Raw genomic sequence first — 16,062 nt, forward strand, 5'->3', positions numbered from 1 at the left:
TTTTACAGAAAGCACTTGACCATATTACAAAAGTGCTTTGAGCTGGAGGAGAGACACGAAAAAAAAATAAAAAGAAGAAGGTAAATTGTAAATTTGTCGACAGATTCATCAATTTTAGCGCTATAATTAAAGTCAAGATTGTGTGGCTCATACCCATTGCAGTATAATTTATTTTATGATTATAAAATAAAATGAAATTTGCACATTCAATAAATATCCAATTTTATTAAATTCTCAGCTAACACCATATAAACATTTTATGGGATTCATTTTTTCATTCCAAGGAGAAAGTATCAATCAATATTGTAGGTGGTGTAACACAATTTAAAAAAAAAAAGCTCCGACTAATCCGTCTGACTTGGATCATTAAAAGTTAGTCTAAGCCTATAAAATTGAACTAATTTTATTTATTTCTTTTAAATATTAGTGCTGAAATTAGTTTTTTTTTCGCCATATGTTGCCAATAGATCAACAAACTCACATGCGCTAGATGCAATATTTTAATATATTTTCCGGGAATTTGAAACGCAATCCCATTGAATTATAATATATTCCTTCTGTGAATATATAGAGAGAGAACCATCTGTTCCGAGGTCATTTTATTACACACGCTGAATGAGGAGTGGACAGATCTCGAAAGCCGATAGTCAACTTTCTACGTCATTCACAAGAGAACTTCTTCCAGAGTCGATCTCTGGAATGCTAATTATTTATTTGAGAACAGCAAACCTGTCTACAATCTCTTTTAGTTTTTCCTTGCTAAACTCTTCTTGAGCGATATTCCGAAACAATGTCCAGCAGAGCTTTTGGGATGGCAATAAAATAGGGATTCTTAATTTCGTTCTACTCTTTCTCTGTGAAAGTATGAATGAGTCATATTTGGTGCGGAAACATGAAACACTGCACGTGACTTGTCGCCTATCGTGTGATTTGATCATCTTTTAGCTACTGAAAATTAAATTCACACCCTCTTGAGATACTATCGAGGCCCATTGAAGCAAAGAAGGTAGAAAGAACTGCAAATGCTTAGTAGGCTTATATTAGGTGTGATTCAAAAGAAGTTTATTCATTAAAGCTTACATAATATGGCATCATTAAAGACTCATTCAGAAAAAATGGAAAATTATCACAAAATAGTTGAGAAAATTCATTAAATATTTGTTCTAAAATTCATAAATTCAGCTCAAATTGTTTCTAAATTGGTGCACGAAGCACTTTTAAAGATAAAATTAAAAGAAAGGACACCTACTAAATACATTATTTTCTGAAACTTTACTAAAATGAATCAAAAGGGCAAAGGATGTCATGCACAATACAAGGGCGAAGTACCTAATTGAAGGAAACGCAGAAAACAATTTTAACCCACCCAGTCTTGTAGGGAATCAAAAAATGATAAAGAATCGCCAAAAATATTCACCATTTTCCACTGGGGTCACAACGAAAAAAGCCAATAAAGTTTTGTAAAAATTCAAAAAAATTGGCCGCCATTCGCCATTTTGTCTCTTTCAATGCATGAAGCATATGTTTCAATGCTTCGTCATGAGCTTGTTGATGACAGTTTGACATTTCATTTTTTTTTGGGAGAAAATAAAAAAAAAATTGCGTATTTTTTAGTTTAATTATTGTGGTAAATGTGTTTTACGTGTTATTGAAGAGTGATTTTTATATCTGAATACCTGAAGGATGAATTCCCGCACAGCCTGTGACCGTCTCAGCGAGCACATCATTGGTCGTGGAAAAGGTCTTGGGAAAGGTGGTGCCAAGAAACATCGTAAGGTTTTGCGTGACATCATCCAGGGAATCACAAAACCAGCAATCCATCATCTTGTCCGTCGTGGTGGTGTGAAACGCAAAGGATTCCAGCGCAGAGGATCTCTCAATTCGTGAAAAAGTCATCTTCAAGACGATCCACGACCATTGTTTTTGGATTGCTTTGTTTTGTAACGAGAGATGTGCTCGCTGAGACGGTCACAAGCTGTGCGGGAATTCATCCTTCAGGTATTCAGATATAAAAATCACTCTCGATCAACACGTAAAACACATTTACCACGATAATTAAACTAAAAAATACGCAATTTTTTTTATTTTTTCCAAAAAAAAAAAATGAATGAAATGTCAAACTCTCATAGACAAGCTCATGACGAAGCATTGAAACATATGATTCATGCATTGAAATGAACAAAATGGCGAATGGCGGCCAATTTTTTTGAATTTTTACAAAACTTTATTGGCTTTTTTCGTTGTGACCCCAGTGGAAAATGGTGAATATTTTTGGCGATTCTTTATCCTTTTTTGATTCCCTACAAGACTGGGTGGGTTAAAATTGTTTTCTGCGTTTCCTTCAATTAGGTACTTCGCCCTTGTATTGTGCATAACATCCTTTTAAGGGAAAATTTTATTGAAAGCTTTCTGATTTTAAGAACTTCGAAATGATTTTTTTTTCAACTCAATTACAAAATCTGTGAATTCAACAAGAAGTATGCGGTTTTGTCTACATAACTTCAAAGAGAAGCAAAAAGAAGCGCATTTGTAATTATAATTTTCTAGTATGGTGTCATGTTGTAAAATGAATAGTTTTACCGTGGAAAAACCATATCAAGATGTTCTTGCAATTAATTTGTATGCAACTATGAAAGTGCATCATCAGATGAAAGTGTTAAAATTATATGTGGATTTAATGCTTTTAATTCAGCATTTCTTGGTCGCTTCAATTCTCACAATTTGTCAATTCAATTTTCACTTTCCCTCCAACATCATTCGTGGTGCGTACCTTCACGCCTCGAGGAGACATAAACCCAGGTCGATGCTGCAAAAAAAAAACCTCACGTTCATAATAAACCTTTTTTTTCTCCTCGTAGACTTTATATATAGCAAATTATAAAAGTTCAAGAGCAGGGAGAAAGAAGTAAAAAGGGTAATGTATCAGAAAGGCAACAAGTGTGGTAAATAAATTTCACGATAAAACGATAAAAGTGGGTGTGTCTTGATTCACAAGGAGTAAATTAATTGGAACGGTAGCTCTTCGTGTTTATTTACCACCATCAGTCTCTCTCACTCGTGATGATGATCACTTTGGCTGTTCGCCACTTGATTTTTACGATGCAACAGTTGAGGGTTAATTGAAAAGGAACTCTGTGAAAAATCACGAAAAAGGTATAAAGTATTTCAGAGAAGGGTGTGTGAAATTAGACGCCAAATAACCCCTCAAGATGGAATTTAATTGTAGGGGAACGTGGCCCAATTCGGACCCCCTAAATTCTGTTTCAGAAGGATTGAAAAAAGTCATATTAAAATGAATTAAATCTTTCCAAGTTTGGTACCATTGGAAAGGTCATTTAATAGGCTAACTTTGTTCTATAGATGCAAACCTTCTAACTCTTACCTGTTCTGAGTAATAATGGAATTAAAAAAAGTTGCTAAAATTGCACTTTTTCACCACGGTGTTCTAATTGCGACCCCCCGAGTGTTCCAATTGCGACCCCCTGTTTTTGCCGTAATTTGTGGGTTTTTCACTAGTAGATCACTTTTATCACTACTATAAATAGGAAAAACACCATGAATTACCCGGAAAAGCCGGAAAATCAAGAATTTATTTTCATTTATCCCCACATTTGTTTTGACATTTCGCCCTTGAGGTGACTACACACACTTTCACACACACCGACAATTGCGCACCCACTGACGTAATTCCCAGAAAATCCACGAAAATTCTTCTGAGGAATGCGTAAATTACACTAACTGCACTCCCTTTTGGCTGTAGGAACATTTTCACTGCGAAAAAACTTTCAAGAAACGTGAAAAAATATTGATTTTCCCGAAATCAAAACACAGCGCGGTCTGTGTGAGAGAGACACTTCCACACCACTACACGCATGCGCGGCTGCTTTACCGTGGTGAGTGGTGGAAATAGACGGTCCGAATTGAAACATTTTGGGGGTCGCAATTAGACCATTCTGCATGTATTACATTTTCACTTAATTACTTAAAATACCTAAAATCTTTCAAAAAATTGTAAATCAAGTAATAAACTAGACCCTCTAAGCTACAGAAACGCGGCATAATATGAGACATAATAGTGGGAAAAAAACTCATATCAACTTAGTTTCTAAAATCAGAAAATGTTGGCCAAGTGCTGAAAATGAATTTTGATTTTTTATTAGTCCTGTTGTGTACCAAATTAATTTATTTTAGGCGCTAACATTACCTTACTATAATATCTTCATAATGTAGTGAAACTAATTTTATAATATTTCGTCATTTACGAGAAAAAGGGGCGGTCGCAATTGGGCGGTGGTCCGAATTGGGCCACGTTCCCCTACACAAACCGTAGTGATTTTTAGAAGTTAATGTGCCTTTTATATTAATCGCAAAAAAAGAAGTTTGAAAAACAACACAAAAGCATAAAATACAACAAACAATATCAAACGCCCACGCAACAATATTATATACCACAACGTGCCCAATATTCACTCTTGGTGAAAGATTCAGTAGCTTCCTTGTTGTCTCGCGAAGGCAGAAAAAAAAAGGAATAAACTTCTGTTGCATGCCCATTTATTTGTCTTTCTCAGAAAGATGGAAAGGAAATTTGTGATGTACAACACGGAGGGAAGAGAAAGGGGGGGGGGCAGGAGATGGAGACAAGGAACAGAAAATTTTTGGATGCACTAAGACTCGCAGACTCTCCCTCACTCATTCATCTTCTTGTTCATGGATTCTTGTTCTATTCACGTGTTGTATGACCCCAAAGAGAACACCGAAACCAGAACGCAAAAAATAAATAAAATACTCAGTCCGTCTTTCATCCCTGGCATCGTTCTCACATTCTTCAGTGCAAGTTCTAGCTTACAAACAGCGTTCTACTACAGGCAATATTCTGTAATATAAAATTTATCTTTTTTTTTAATCAATTTTAATCAAAACTATTATGTATTCTTGTTCATTTTTAATCAACATGAAAAAAAATTGAATTATGTCAATTTTATATTTTGCAAAATTCTAATTTGGAAGACTTTGAAATTAGCATAAAAATCACCATTTTTCCATAGGTGCGTATACGAGTAATGTTCTGGAAAAATTTGAAAATTTAAAAATTTGAAAAAACCCAAAAAATTCTACTAAAAGCATCTTAAACTTTACTTTTCAAAAAAAAATAGCAACTTGCATACCTATATAAACTCCTCATCAGACGATATATGCAATAAAAGAATCCCTTTTTTAGTACCTACAGAAATATCTTTTCCCCAATGAAACCAATTGCCTTATTCTCTAATTTCATTATTTTCATTTTGCCCCATCGTTCCGGTGAAGATCGAGATGTGAGATAAATTCACACAAACATAGCACGAGAATCCTCATCGTGTGCTGTGGGCCCCACCGGTGGTGGAGAGAGACAATCTTCAGACATCAACTGGTGATTTTTCTCGTCAGGGCCTCTTACAAGAAGGGAACTTTTAACCTTTGGAATGCGGAGGCCTTGGTAGTTACGTAGAATGCGAAGGTGGGGTCGTTGAACGACCCCAAAAAGAAGGCCAATTTTCTCCCAAACTATACAACCTGGAGTTGTCGGGTTAGTGCCTATAGATTCCTTATATAGTCCTCTTGCACCCTGCACCACAAATTGGCCGCCCTAAAATACTTAGAAGGAGATATTAGGGAAAAACATTTTTCAATCATTTTTCACAATTTCTTTTTGAGAAATTTGTCAAGAAACTGCAATTTTTTTTTCACTCTTCCCCACATTCCCCTAACTTCCCGCAACGTGATAAATGGCAATATTTCTCGAATATTCTTTATTGTTTTGCACATTTACATGCTTCTAATTATGTTTTATGTTGTTTATGCTCTAAAAAATTTTCCGCAGCATGACCGTTACACCAATTTTTGAATTCCCTTCTTCTACATTTTTCTTAATAACTTTTCTTGTGGTGGTCGGATTGAGCTGAAATTTTTACACAACCTCCTCAGATAACCAAGGAACTTATTTCCAAAAGATGGGAATGGTATCTTTTATATTTATGGAGATATAACACGAAATATAGCGCTGGGGTCGTTCAACGACCCCGCTCCGCATTCCAAGGGTTAAGTGATTGGACGACGACGATGATGCTTGAGTGAGATAACAACTGATTTTTAATGATGAATCTCACAGTCTGTAGAAAAAAATCCCTATTCCCCGGTCATGAATGAAAATTACCTTGCGAGATGAAGACAATTTACAGCGTCAACCAGGTGCCCAGGTAACACTAGACAACTTGTCCCAGGCATAATTTCGGTGAGTGCCTGATGGAGTGGCGCAGAAAAAACGCCACTCGGTGACATTTGACCTTTAGATGGTATTCACAAATAAAACATACATACCTACCTACATGTATAATATGAAGGATACATAAAGGGAATGATTATACTTTATTTTGCTATTATAATTAAAAATTGGAAGACACTTTGGGATGCGACCTTTAGGAGATAAAATTTCCTTCTATTGAGCTAAGTGGCCACTCGCCTTTCATCTCAGTCCTCTGGAAAATTTCTCAATGAATAAATAATGTGCGAAAATGTTATTGGGGAGAATTCACTCCCACGCAGGAAATCACTTTAAACTCCCATTGAATAAAGTAGATACCCGCGTGTATCCTTATAGAATTTATAATAGCCCTCCAGCCTTTGGCGCTATATACAGTGTGTGCACAAAGAGAGATGGGCTACACAAATTTCAAAGCTCCTATTAAAAATAATAATTGAGAAAAAAACATTTATGTTGAATTAAAAAAAATCCATCACGTCCACTACGTGGTGTATGTGGGAAGATTGAATTGAAAAATAAGACGATAAATAAAATTTAATTTTCTCTCTATTATTTTGGCTGTTTATTTAATAAGCTAACATAAAAAAAAAACAGGATTAAAAATATACGAGGACTAACATAATTGCTTTTTTATTGGAAAATATAAAACTTTACTTCCTCTTAAAGAGACCTGAGCATGAGGAGCTTTTAAAAAGCTTTTTTATGTCAGAATAATGATGCTTTACTAATACTTTTACAATTAGGAATAAGATTAAATAAATATCAAAAATATCAAACGGAAACTGATATTATAATTAAGAAAAAATTGTATTTGTGAAGAAAACTGCTCATTTTACCAAAATTACGATGTACAATTTATATTTCATTCACTCCAAATCGCATCATTATTTTATCAATGAAATAGAAGCGTATGGTGGTGACTCTAAGCTCGGAATTACGTCATGATGCTCCTTAGTTACGCTGTGTCACACAGCAATTCAACAAGTGCCTCACCTGTTTAGTACCTCTCCACTTCCGCTTTCACCCCGTCGTCTCTTCCACAAAAAGGTTCCATTGAGGGTGGTTTTTAGTGTTGAGGAATTACCTCCAATCCTGCGGAATTTGTCGTTATATTTATAGCCACGAATCTTCAACACGTGTCATCTTTCATCACCTGTTACCCCGTATACTTGGCTTCTCCGCATACAATTCCTTCTTTTAGTATATTCAGCACATCATTTTCAAATGATGGATAGACATCATACAATGGGTTTTTGCGAGAGAGAAAAAAAAGGGTGAAGAAACAACTTAGGGGGTGGTAATGTGTGTGGAGACCCAAAAATAGAAAGTCAATGTGTAAGGACCAAAAATAGACGCGTGCAGAGAAAATCCAGTCAATATAACAATTAGAATGTCATCAATACAAATTGCGGCTCCATGGAAGTTGTGGTGCTTTTGCCCTGAACTTCCGTTCACACAGAAATAGATTCAAATTGAAAATCAATAGTTTTCAGTCGGACCGAAAAAAGCTCTCTTGCTTGGTGGTGTCCTTGGGCCTTGGAAAGTCTCTCAACCGGCCGGTGCTACCATGCGCAGTATTATGCTGCTGTGTGTACCAAATAACCAGGAAAAATGTTCCCAACATGACCTTCAATAGGGTGGTGTTTTTCATCCCTGAAAGCACAGCTGAATAGCGAGCTTTAATAGAAGATTTTTTTTGTTACAGAAAAAGAAATGTCGTCCACAGTTTTAGGATGCGTATTTCCCATACCAAATTGATGGTGCGAAGAATTAGAGAGGCTTTCACGCATTCATGGGAAAATTGCGTCGTAAGTGAGAAAATGAAATAAAATAAGAAGGTACTCCATGGGCGACCATCGCACGCAATTTGCTCACAAGAGTGGTGGCATCAAAAGCCCCTCACCATAGCAACGCCACAATGTTGAATTCTTGAACTTGCTCACGACGAACCGCCGTGTGTTTCTCGATATGAACTTGCGCAACTTTCCATGCTGACGTCAATTGAGAAAATTCAGCTGACGTCATCGAGAAATCACCGAGCAACACAAAGACGCATTTTTACTAACGCACCCCGCTCTCCATGCCACCACACCCCCTTGGGCGCCGTCATTTTGTGCAAAGAGGCCGGGAAAAAATTCCCAGGAGAATGTGTATGTGTGACGCGTCTATTTTGTGAATGAAAGCATTTCCTACGGACGCGCTCACGTTTCACGGGCTCATTTCCACATTTTCCACTGGGTATTCGCCCTCGTTAGTTTTGAAAACTCGTGTATGCCCCAGAATATATAGTCACGGGAAATTTGATCATGCTTCGAGAGCCTGTTACTCTATCATTTTTCCAGCAATTTAAATGATGCTCCTGTATTCTGTGAAAAGCTTTCATATTAGACAAGTAATTTCCTTGTATTAAACACATGAAAAGCATTTTTATATACTTTTTTAAGTCTTTGTAATTTTCTTGTGAAGTTTCTATGTCAAAAAAAGCTTTTTTATGTTGAAAATTTTCTTGTCTACGTAATTGTTCCAAATTCAAAAGCTCATTCAAAAAAAGAATCATAAATTTCCCCACAGATGTTCGTTTTCACAAACTTTCTGGTTGGAAAATTAAGGGGGAGAAAGCCTCAATGTGACCTGCATTGAACTTTACGTTGTTCTCTTGTAAATATTAAAAGTTCAATTTAAAGATCAATAAGTACTTGAAAAGCTATTAAAAGAGAAAAATTCTACTCTTTCTTACAAAATAAAACACCTTACAGGGTTCTATTTAGGCCATCTTCTATAGGTCACTTTATGAGAAAGTCTTTAAATTCACCCCCAACAACAAAGTTTTCTCTATCAAATTTTCTTTCACTTTCAGAAAACTTTTAAGGTGTAACTTTTGTAATATTTCTTTTATAGAAAAAGTTTAATTAAAGTACTTTGAAAGTTCCAAGTAATGTTACATAACTTGGCGGTATGGTTGAAGCTCTGTGTCTATTTTTAGATAATTTCGTCTCATACTGTAAGCTCGCACTGAAAGCTCATCTCACAAAAGCAAAAACTACGACGTGAGTATTTCTCAGCAAAATACTAAATCTCGTGACATGAAGTTATCCGATTTAATATGCTTTCAATGATTGTGAGTCATTTTAAAGCTAAGTGATCGAATTTGATGTAATTTTACATCAATTTTACATCCCCAACATACATACATAGCTCTTTAATGCTTCATCAGTGGAAAATCCAACACCCACTCATATGGGGGACACCCTATCTAAATGCAATACAGAATGATACGCAAAAATAAACCATTAAATCCCCCAATATTGAAATATAATTGCAATGCATTCCATCAAATCCCTCGTGAGTCATCGTGCGATCGTGAGTGTCACCATAAGAGACAATTTTCATAAATAACTTTTTACAACGAGGTGTATGGAAAAAAAATCCTTCTACTGGGTGGGATTCTTTTCCTGGAATACGTCCAATGCAGTGAATTTGTGTGTGACTTTGACATTCATGGGAAAGGTTACGCTCATCGATTTTTCTCACGGAAAGCCACACCGGTGTCGTCCCTCCCCAACATCTCCCATTCCTGGTATATCCCTCCAACCCCGAGAATCCACCCTGAGCAACCACGCAAGCTCCATTCATTCATTCATAGTCGAGTCCATACAGCAATTAAAGGCATCCGCCGTATTATCTACTCTCGTTGGCATTCTTTCATCATCCCTCTTTCTTTTACTATTTTTAGCAGCTTCTATACATTATTCGTAAAAAGGACATTTTTTCAATTTACTACCTAACTCTCTTGGGACGTTTCTCCATACAATATTACAATTACGCATTATTTCCTATTCTATGGCGAAATTTAATTGAGATTACACAGAAAAAGAGATAAACATTCGGAATTGGGGAGAGTGTGGGTGATGAAAAAATCATGGCGTCCCTTCTGTAACAAAAGGATGCGGGGAGAGTAAGGTTCTGTGTAATATGGTGGTGGTACAAACCAGAAGGGATGAGTTGTTGCTTACCGTAAAATCAATAACTCTGAAGGTCACACCATTTCATTCATGAATTTCCCCAACAACCCCTCATATTGCCGCCCCTTCTTGGAATTCATCTCACACCCCAACAGCTGCCGCAGAATAGAGTCCATAAATGAACATAAAAAAAATGCTAAAATTTCATTAAATAATATTGCAAAATCACTTCTCTCTTGATACACAGCAATTTTATTTTCTCAACAATAAATTATAACTACAAAATATGATTTAATTCAATTCAATTCTTTCGTGCTTTTCACGTGAAGCTTTTTCATTTACAAAAATAGCATTATTATCCCAATTAAATGTCTTTTTTGTACAATAAATTAACTACTATAACGTACAGATTTCTTTGTTTTTTTTAAGTAAATCAACAAGGTTGAAGAGAAGAAATTGGAAAAAGAAAATTTTCGTTCTAAATGATAATAAAAATGGAAAAAATCACGCAAAAACGGAACATATTAATAAATCACAAAGCAAAATAATCCCAAAAGTGCTCGAAAAACAAACTTCTCACTGAATTATACATGAAATTCAAAAAGAAACTAATATAGGATACGCTAAAATCTAATTTAGAAATGAATAAAAAAAATACAATAAAAGAAGATAAAAATACAAAATTCTCAGACTTCTTAAAGTAGTTATTTGGTGCAAGAAGTTTTCTGAAGGACTTGTGCAATCAATATTCTGGCCAAGGGTTGTATCTTTTCTTGCATTTTTCTTTAAAATATTTTCCTCCAATTTTTAATTCAATTCAAAACACTTAAAATAACAATTTTTAATGTTTGTAAATAATGAAAATAAAATATTGGTCGTGTTCTATTTCGTGATATAGACAAACATTCTAGAACTTTTTACAATTCTATAACAAGAACAACCCCTCATACATTGAACAACCCTTGCACTCCACTGTAAGTTTAATAATGGGGTAGATGGATATTTTTAGATAACATCCTTTCAATTCCATAGAGCATAAAGCACGCTTGCAGAAAGCACGTATATTTTTTTTTAAATCAAAGGGAAAACATAGAGACAGTACTATAATAAAAAAAAAATCATAATTCAATAGCGTGCCAGTCTTCAACGCAATTTTCCTTACAGCTATTTTCGTACAGAGATTTCATGTAAATCTTGTATAAGTTATGTGAGATATCGAAGGAATTTTCGTGCTATTTCTGTATGCTGAGAAATTTTCCGTTTTCCTTTTTATGAGAGATAAAATTTTACAAAAGGGATTTTCATTTTTTTTTTGTTTTATCTGATAAGTTTTCCTTTGGCACTCTTTCTTTAATTTATTATCTCTGTTAAGTTAAAGAAGAAAAAAGATTGTGATTGATTATCTTTTAGCATCAAAGCGCTTAAGTTGTGGGAGAAAGGCAATAAAAGCAAAATTAAAGTTTACCTGTAATTTGTGAGTTGTGATATATTTTGGATTTTGCTGAAAGGATCTCTCTAGTTGGGTCACGTTCTCTCTGTATTCGTTCCAACACCACCAGCCGTTGAGTTGGCCTGTTGTAGTACACTCTGAATTGATGGCTCTGACTCAGATCTCTTGTGTGTCCGATTGCCAGTGGGCTCCTCTCCCGACTCATCATCTTCCCCCTTACCAATGCCACGCTTCTGTAGATCCGGAACACTGCGTGTCATGGAGAAATCATCCTGGAAGACCTCATCGGACTCATTGAGGAGATTCTCATTCAGGCACACCCCCTCGAGGTCCACGTCGCTATTTGAGAAGAGTGCCGTTGCACCTAAATTGCTGGAATCTTCCGGAATTTTTCCTGCACTCGCTTTCTTATCAGGCACCCCGTCGATTGTCTTTGAACGCTGCAGTGGGTAGTTGTGGACAGGAGATGTAGCTGTGTCCGTGACATTGCGACTCTTGGGCACTTGTGGTGTCGATGGCACATTATTCTTCTCATCCTGATGCTTCTTCATAAGATCACAAGCCTTTCCCAGTGCTACAATCATGTTGAGTACACGAAGTTGAACGAGAACAAGGTAGCCCAGGATAAAGAGCAATATAGAAGCCCAGGAGTCGAACGATAGAGCATTGTACACAGCTTTTATGAGCACCACACTGAGGGGGAAAGGAATAAATCCCATCCGACGTGCCACAAGATCACTGTGATCTGAAAAGGCATGCTTCTGGCGCGTCTGTGTCATATCATAGGCCAGACTGAGGGTGTATTCTTTGTAAACTTCCAAGGGAAGTTCATTGAATCTCGTGATAAAGGCATGCTTTAGTGCATCAATGAGGAACTCTGCGATGAATACGTAGGCACAATCAGGTAGCATAAGAAGGAATTGTTCAACTTCCCAGTTGAACTCTTTCATCGTTTGAATGATCACAATCAGGAGGAGCATTGAAAGATGAAATCTCTCCCGGACATCGCTGCATGTGAGCTGGAAGAGGTTGTTCTTGTCGAACTTCTTAAAAACACTCCCCTTGAGCTCTACAAAGTTATTGGATAGCATAATAGTGAGGAGGCCCTTATTGCTAGAGTTGATGGCCACATTGAGTGTCGTCGCTTGGAACATAATGAGTCCACTGTGAACAATGACATAGATGAGGGCAAAGCAGAAATGAGGAATTATCCCCAGATGCTGTCGACGACTTGTTTTGGGTTCTGTTGCTGTCCAGAAGAGGGCATCAATTGCATCCTGGCCAAAGGCTGATAGTAACCGATCCCCCACTTCGAGCATGTTGTAGAAGATGTAGAGTTTGATGATGGATTGACTCTTGATGATGTGATACATGCGACTTGTGTCCACAAAAGACACCATGAGGAGGGTACAGATGATCCAGATTGAACCCTTCAGGAGATCACACACCTCCGCAGGTGCCAGTAAGCGACGTTTCCTTCGTCTCAACCCGAAGCAACTGGCAATTGGGCGATAGATGATGGCCCACATGGCCAGGAGGTAGCGCACGGGAAGAAATGTGTGGATGTAGAGGAAGGAGTCGGCACACTGAAGAACTCCGTAGAAAATGAATGATTCCACCTCCCGGGGAATCTTCATGAAGGCATAAATTTTCTGCCTTCTGGCGCTGTAACGTTCCTCGTCATGCTCCAACATGTAGCCCCGTGTGAGTTCGACTTTTAGAAAATCATACAGGGATGCCTGTCCGGTGGATTTCCCACCACCTGTAGCGGAAAATTCAATTTTATTTTCATCCAAAGGCAAAATGCATTTTGATCTGTGACCTTTTGCACCCGAAATATCACCATTTTTTGTATTTCTCCCGTCAACTTCGTCCAGAAAATCCTCAACCCGACTATCGGGGAAGGACAAGGGATTGTAGTCACCACGGAATCGGAGCTTTTTCTGTGTGGGAGTACTCGTAAAAGACGGCTGAGACATTTTTTTGGGGCAAGAAAAGAGAACAAAAACACAAATAAAAACACAATACCCATCACTGACGGCGTATGACATAAGTATACGGTACGGGGATAATGGTCAGTCGGGATTTGGATAAAGTAAATGTCAGATACCAGCTGATCCGGTCGTCAACAAAAAAAATCACACAAAAACAGTGCAATACTACCGTGGAAAATCGAGAAAACTCAATTTTCCTCACCTAGAATTCCACTTGACGATGAGTGAAAATGCTGCGAAAGGTGCAAAATACTGTAAAGTGCTCATAGTGGGTGCAGGAGCAGCAGGACTCTCCTCGGCGAACCATCTGCTGAAGAATGGTTGCAAGGATTTCCTCATTCTCGAGGCTAGAAATCGCATCGGTGGACGGATTGTCTCCATTGACATCGATTCCCAGAAGGTAATTGAGGGAGGCTGTATTTGCGGTGGCAATATCTCGTCCGTAGCGCCCCAATTGCGGGGATACTGGAGTTGTTTGAAGGTTATGTAACTTCAGTGCTGTTTTTCAGGTGGAATTAGGAGCAAACTGGATTCATGGCGTCCTGGGGAATCCCATCTTTGAGTTGGCCATGTCATCGGGCTTAGTGAGCATCATAAATGTCCCGAAGCCACATAAAATTGTTGCAGCCACGGAGGATGGGAAGCAAGTTCCCATTGATATTCTCCATGAGATTTACGAGGCTTACGTGACTTTCCTGCGCCGGTGCGAAGAGTACTTTCTGTGTCAGTACGTCCCACCGCCTGATATTCACAGCGTCGGGGAGCACATAAATCTCGAAAGGGAGCTTTATTTGGGTGAAATGCCCGAATCGGGGGAGAAGAGGATCAAACAGTTGATTTTCGATTGCCTTCTCAAGCGAGAAACATGCATAACTGGCTGTGATAGCATGAATGAAATTGATCTGCTGGAGCTGGGGAGCTACACTGAGCTCCAAGGAGGGAATATTGTCCTGCCGGCAGGGTATAGTTCGATCCTGGGACCCCTCACTGAAAACATTGCCCCTGAGCAAATTATCAAAGCCTGCCCCGTGCGAATGATCCACTGGCGACGGAAAGGCTCCACAACAGCTACCGTTGGGAACCTCACGACAGTCGAGGAGGATACCGAAGGTGATTCTGATGATTCCGACAAGACCGTCACTGAGGCACCCACACGGAATTTCAATGTTAAAGTAGAATCCGAAGCTGGGGAGATCTTCTATGCTGATCATATAATATGCACAATACCCCTGGGTGTCCTCAAGGAGAAGGCGGACACACTCTTCTCACCCCAATTGCCTGCTTACAAGCGCGAATCCATCGATAGGCTTCTTTTTGGGACGGTTGACAAGATTTTCCTCGAGTACGATCGACCCTTTCTCAATGCCACCATCAGTGAAGTTATGCTTCTGTGGAATGAGGATCCAAATCCTCAAGCTAGCCTAAAGGATTCGTGGTACAAGAAGATTTACTCTTTTGCAAAGGTCACGGAAACCCTCCTTTTAGGGTGGATTTCTGGGCGTGAAGCGGACTACATGGAGACACTTTCGCACGAGGAAGTTGCTGAAAAATGCACCGAGATCCTGAGGAAGTTTCTTCAGGATCCATTTGTACCCAAACCTAAAAGATGCATCTGGTAATTTTTTTTTATCTTTTCTTTCAAATTTTTGTTAACTTTTTAATGTTTTTTTTGGGGTTTGCAGCACGAGCTGGAGAAACCAGCCCTTCTGCAGAGGATCCTACACAGCCATGGCAGTCGGAGCAACACAGGAAGATATCGAGAATATTGCACAACCTCTCTATTCAGATCCACACCAAACAAAGGTACAAAATTGAGCTGATTTTTTAAAGAATCTTCTGTTTCTTAAAATACTTTTAAAAATTCTTTACAGCCGTCTGTTTTGTTCGCTGGCGAGCACACCCACGCAAATTTCTACTCAACCGTTCATGGAGCCTATTTGAGTGGACGAACAGCGGCCCAAATAATCCTCACACCGGACTCCCCGCAGGAGATTGTTATGGAGTCCGATAGCACGGATCTCAGCGCTTGGATTCAGGGCATTTCACTCGATTGAAGTGAGCTGATTACATTGAAAATAAAGACGTATCGTGACATTTCTTCGTGCTTTTTACCATGAGAGTGAAAAATTTACATTATTGTAGATTTTTTTTTATAATTTTAAATATTGTATTTACCGAAAAGCAGCATTTTCTAGTCCGATATTTTTTTTTATTTAAAATCCCAAATATTTAAGGCTTTTTAGTATGAGTTTAGTAGGTACACTAATCTGAGAAAATAAAAAAAAGTATTGTTAATTCAAAGATAAAATGTTGTTTTTCTTGAGAGAATTGGATAAGTTGAGGAAGAAAAGGAAT

At 37.9% G+C, this 16,062-nt stretch overlaps 4 protein-coding genes across 7 annotated transcripts in view; 1 reads left to right on the forward strand and 3 right to left on the reverse strand.

The window, feature by feature from the left end:
* Positions 1 to 16,062, reverse strand: part of LOC129786110 (replication factor C subunit 4) — a 635,780-nt gene that overhangs the window by 587,720 nt on the left and 31,998 nt on the right. The window lies entirely within an intron of this gene.
* Positions 1 to 16,062, reverse strand: part of LOC129785980 (extended synaptotagmin-2) — a 633,447-nt gene that overhangs the window by 587,720 nt on the left and 29,665 nt on the right. The gene's annotated exons all lie outside the window — the stretch shown is intronic.
* Positions 10,500 to 13,755, reverse strand: LOC129786009 (protein TAPT1 homolog). Of its 2 annotated transcripts, XR_008750083.1 has the most exons (3): positions 13,536 to 13,755; positions 11,729 to 13,475; positions 10,500 to 11,627 (listed from the first exon to the last, which is right to left on the reverse strand). XR_008750083.1 is itself a non-coding variant. In XM_055820764.1 (2 exons), exons 1-2 carry the CDS (start codon positions 13,690 to 13,692, stop codon positions 11,788 to 11,790), a joined length of 1,845 nt encoding a protein of 614 aa, XP_055676739.1. In that variant the 5' UTR covers positions 13,693 to 13,755; the 3' UTR covers positions 10,500 to 11,787. The 2 variants fall into 2 exon arrangements, 1 of the variants encoding a protein (XP_055676739.1); XM_055820764.1 differs by having other exon boundaries at positions 10,500 to 13,475.
* On the forward strand, positions 13,808 to 16,015 carry LOC129786047 (spermine oxidase). Its single transcript, XM_055820844.1, has 4 exons — positions 13,808 to 14,107; positions 14,217 to 15,322; positions 15,390 to 15,510; positions 15,579 to 16,015. The coding sequence occupies exons 1-4, from the start codon at positions 13,928 to 13,930 to the stop codon at positions 15,759 to 15,761; spliced, it is 1,590 nt and encodes a 529-aa protein (XP_055676819.1). The 5' UTR covers positions 13,808 to 13,927; the 3' UTR covers positions 15,762 to 16,015.

Source organism: Lutzomyia longipalpis, chromosome 1, assembly GCF_024334085.1.
Source record: "Lutzomyia longipalpis isolate SR_M1_2022 chromosome 1, ASM2433408v1".
Classification (NCBI taxonomy): Eukaryota; Metazoa; Arthropoda; class Insecta; order Diptera; family Psychodidae; genus Lutzomyia; species Lutzomyia longipalpis.

Coding starts and splice junctions, on each gene's coding strand:
- LOC129786047 (XM_055820844.1), top strand. CDS start 13,928: ATGAGTGAAAATGCTGCGAAAGGTGCAAAATACTGTAAAGTGCTCATA. Junction 14,108..14,216: donor TTGACATCGATTCCCAGAAG/GTAATTGAGGGA, acceptor GCTGTTTTTCAG/GTGGAATTAGGAGCAAACTG. Junction 15,511..15,578: donor CAGATCCACACCAAACAAAG/GTACAAAATTGA, acceptor AATTCTTTACAG/CCGTCTGTTTTGTTCGCTGG.
- LOC129786009 (XM_055820764.1), bottom strand. CDS start 13,692: ATGTCTCAGCCGTCTTTTACGAGTACTCCCACACAGAAAAAGCTCCGA. Junction 13,476..13,535: donor TGATATTTCGGGTGCAAAAG/GTCACAGATCAA, acceptor TTTCCGCTACAG/GTGGTGGGAAATCCACCGGA.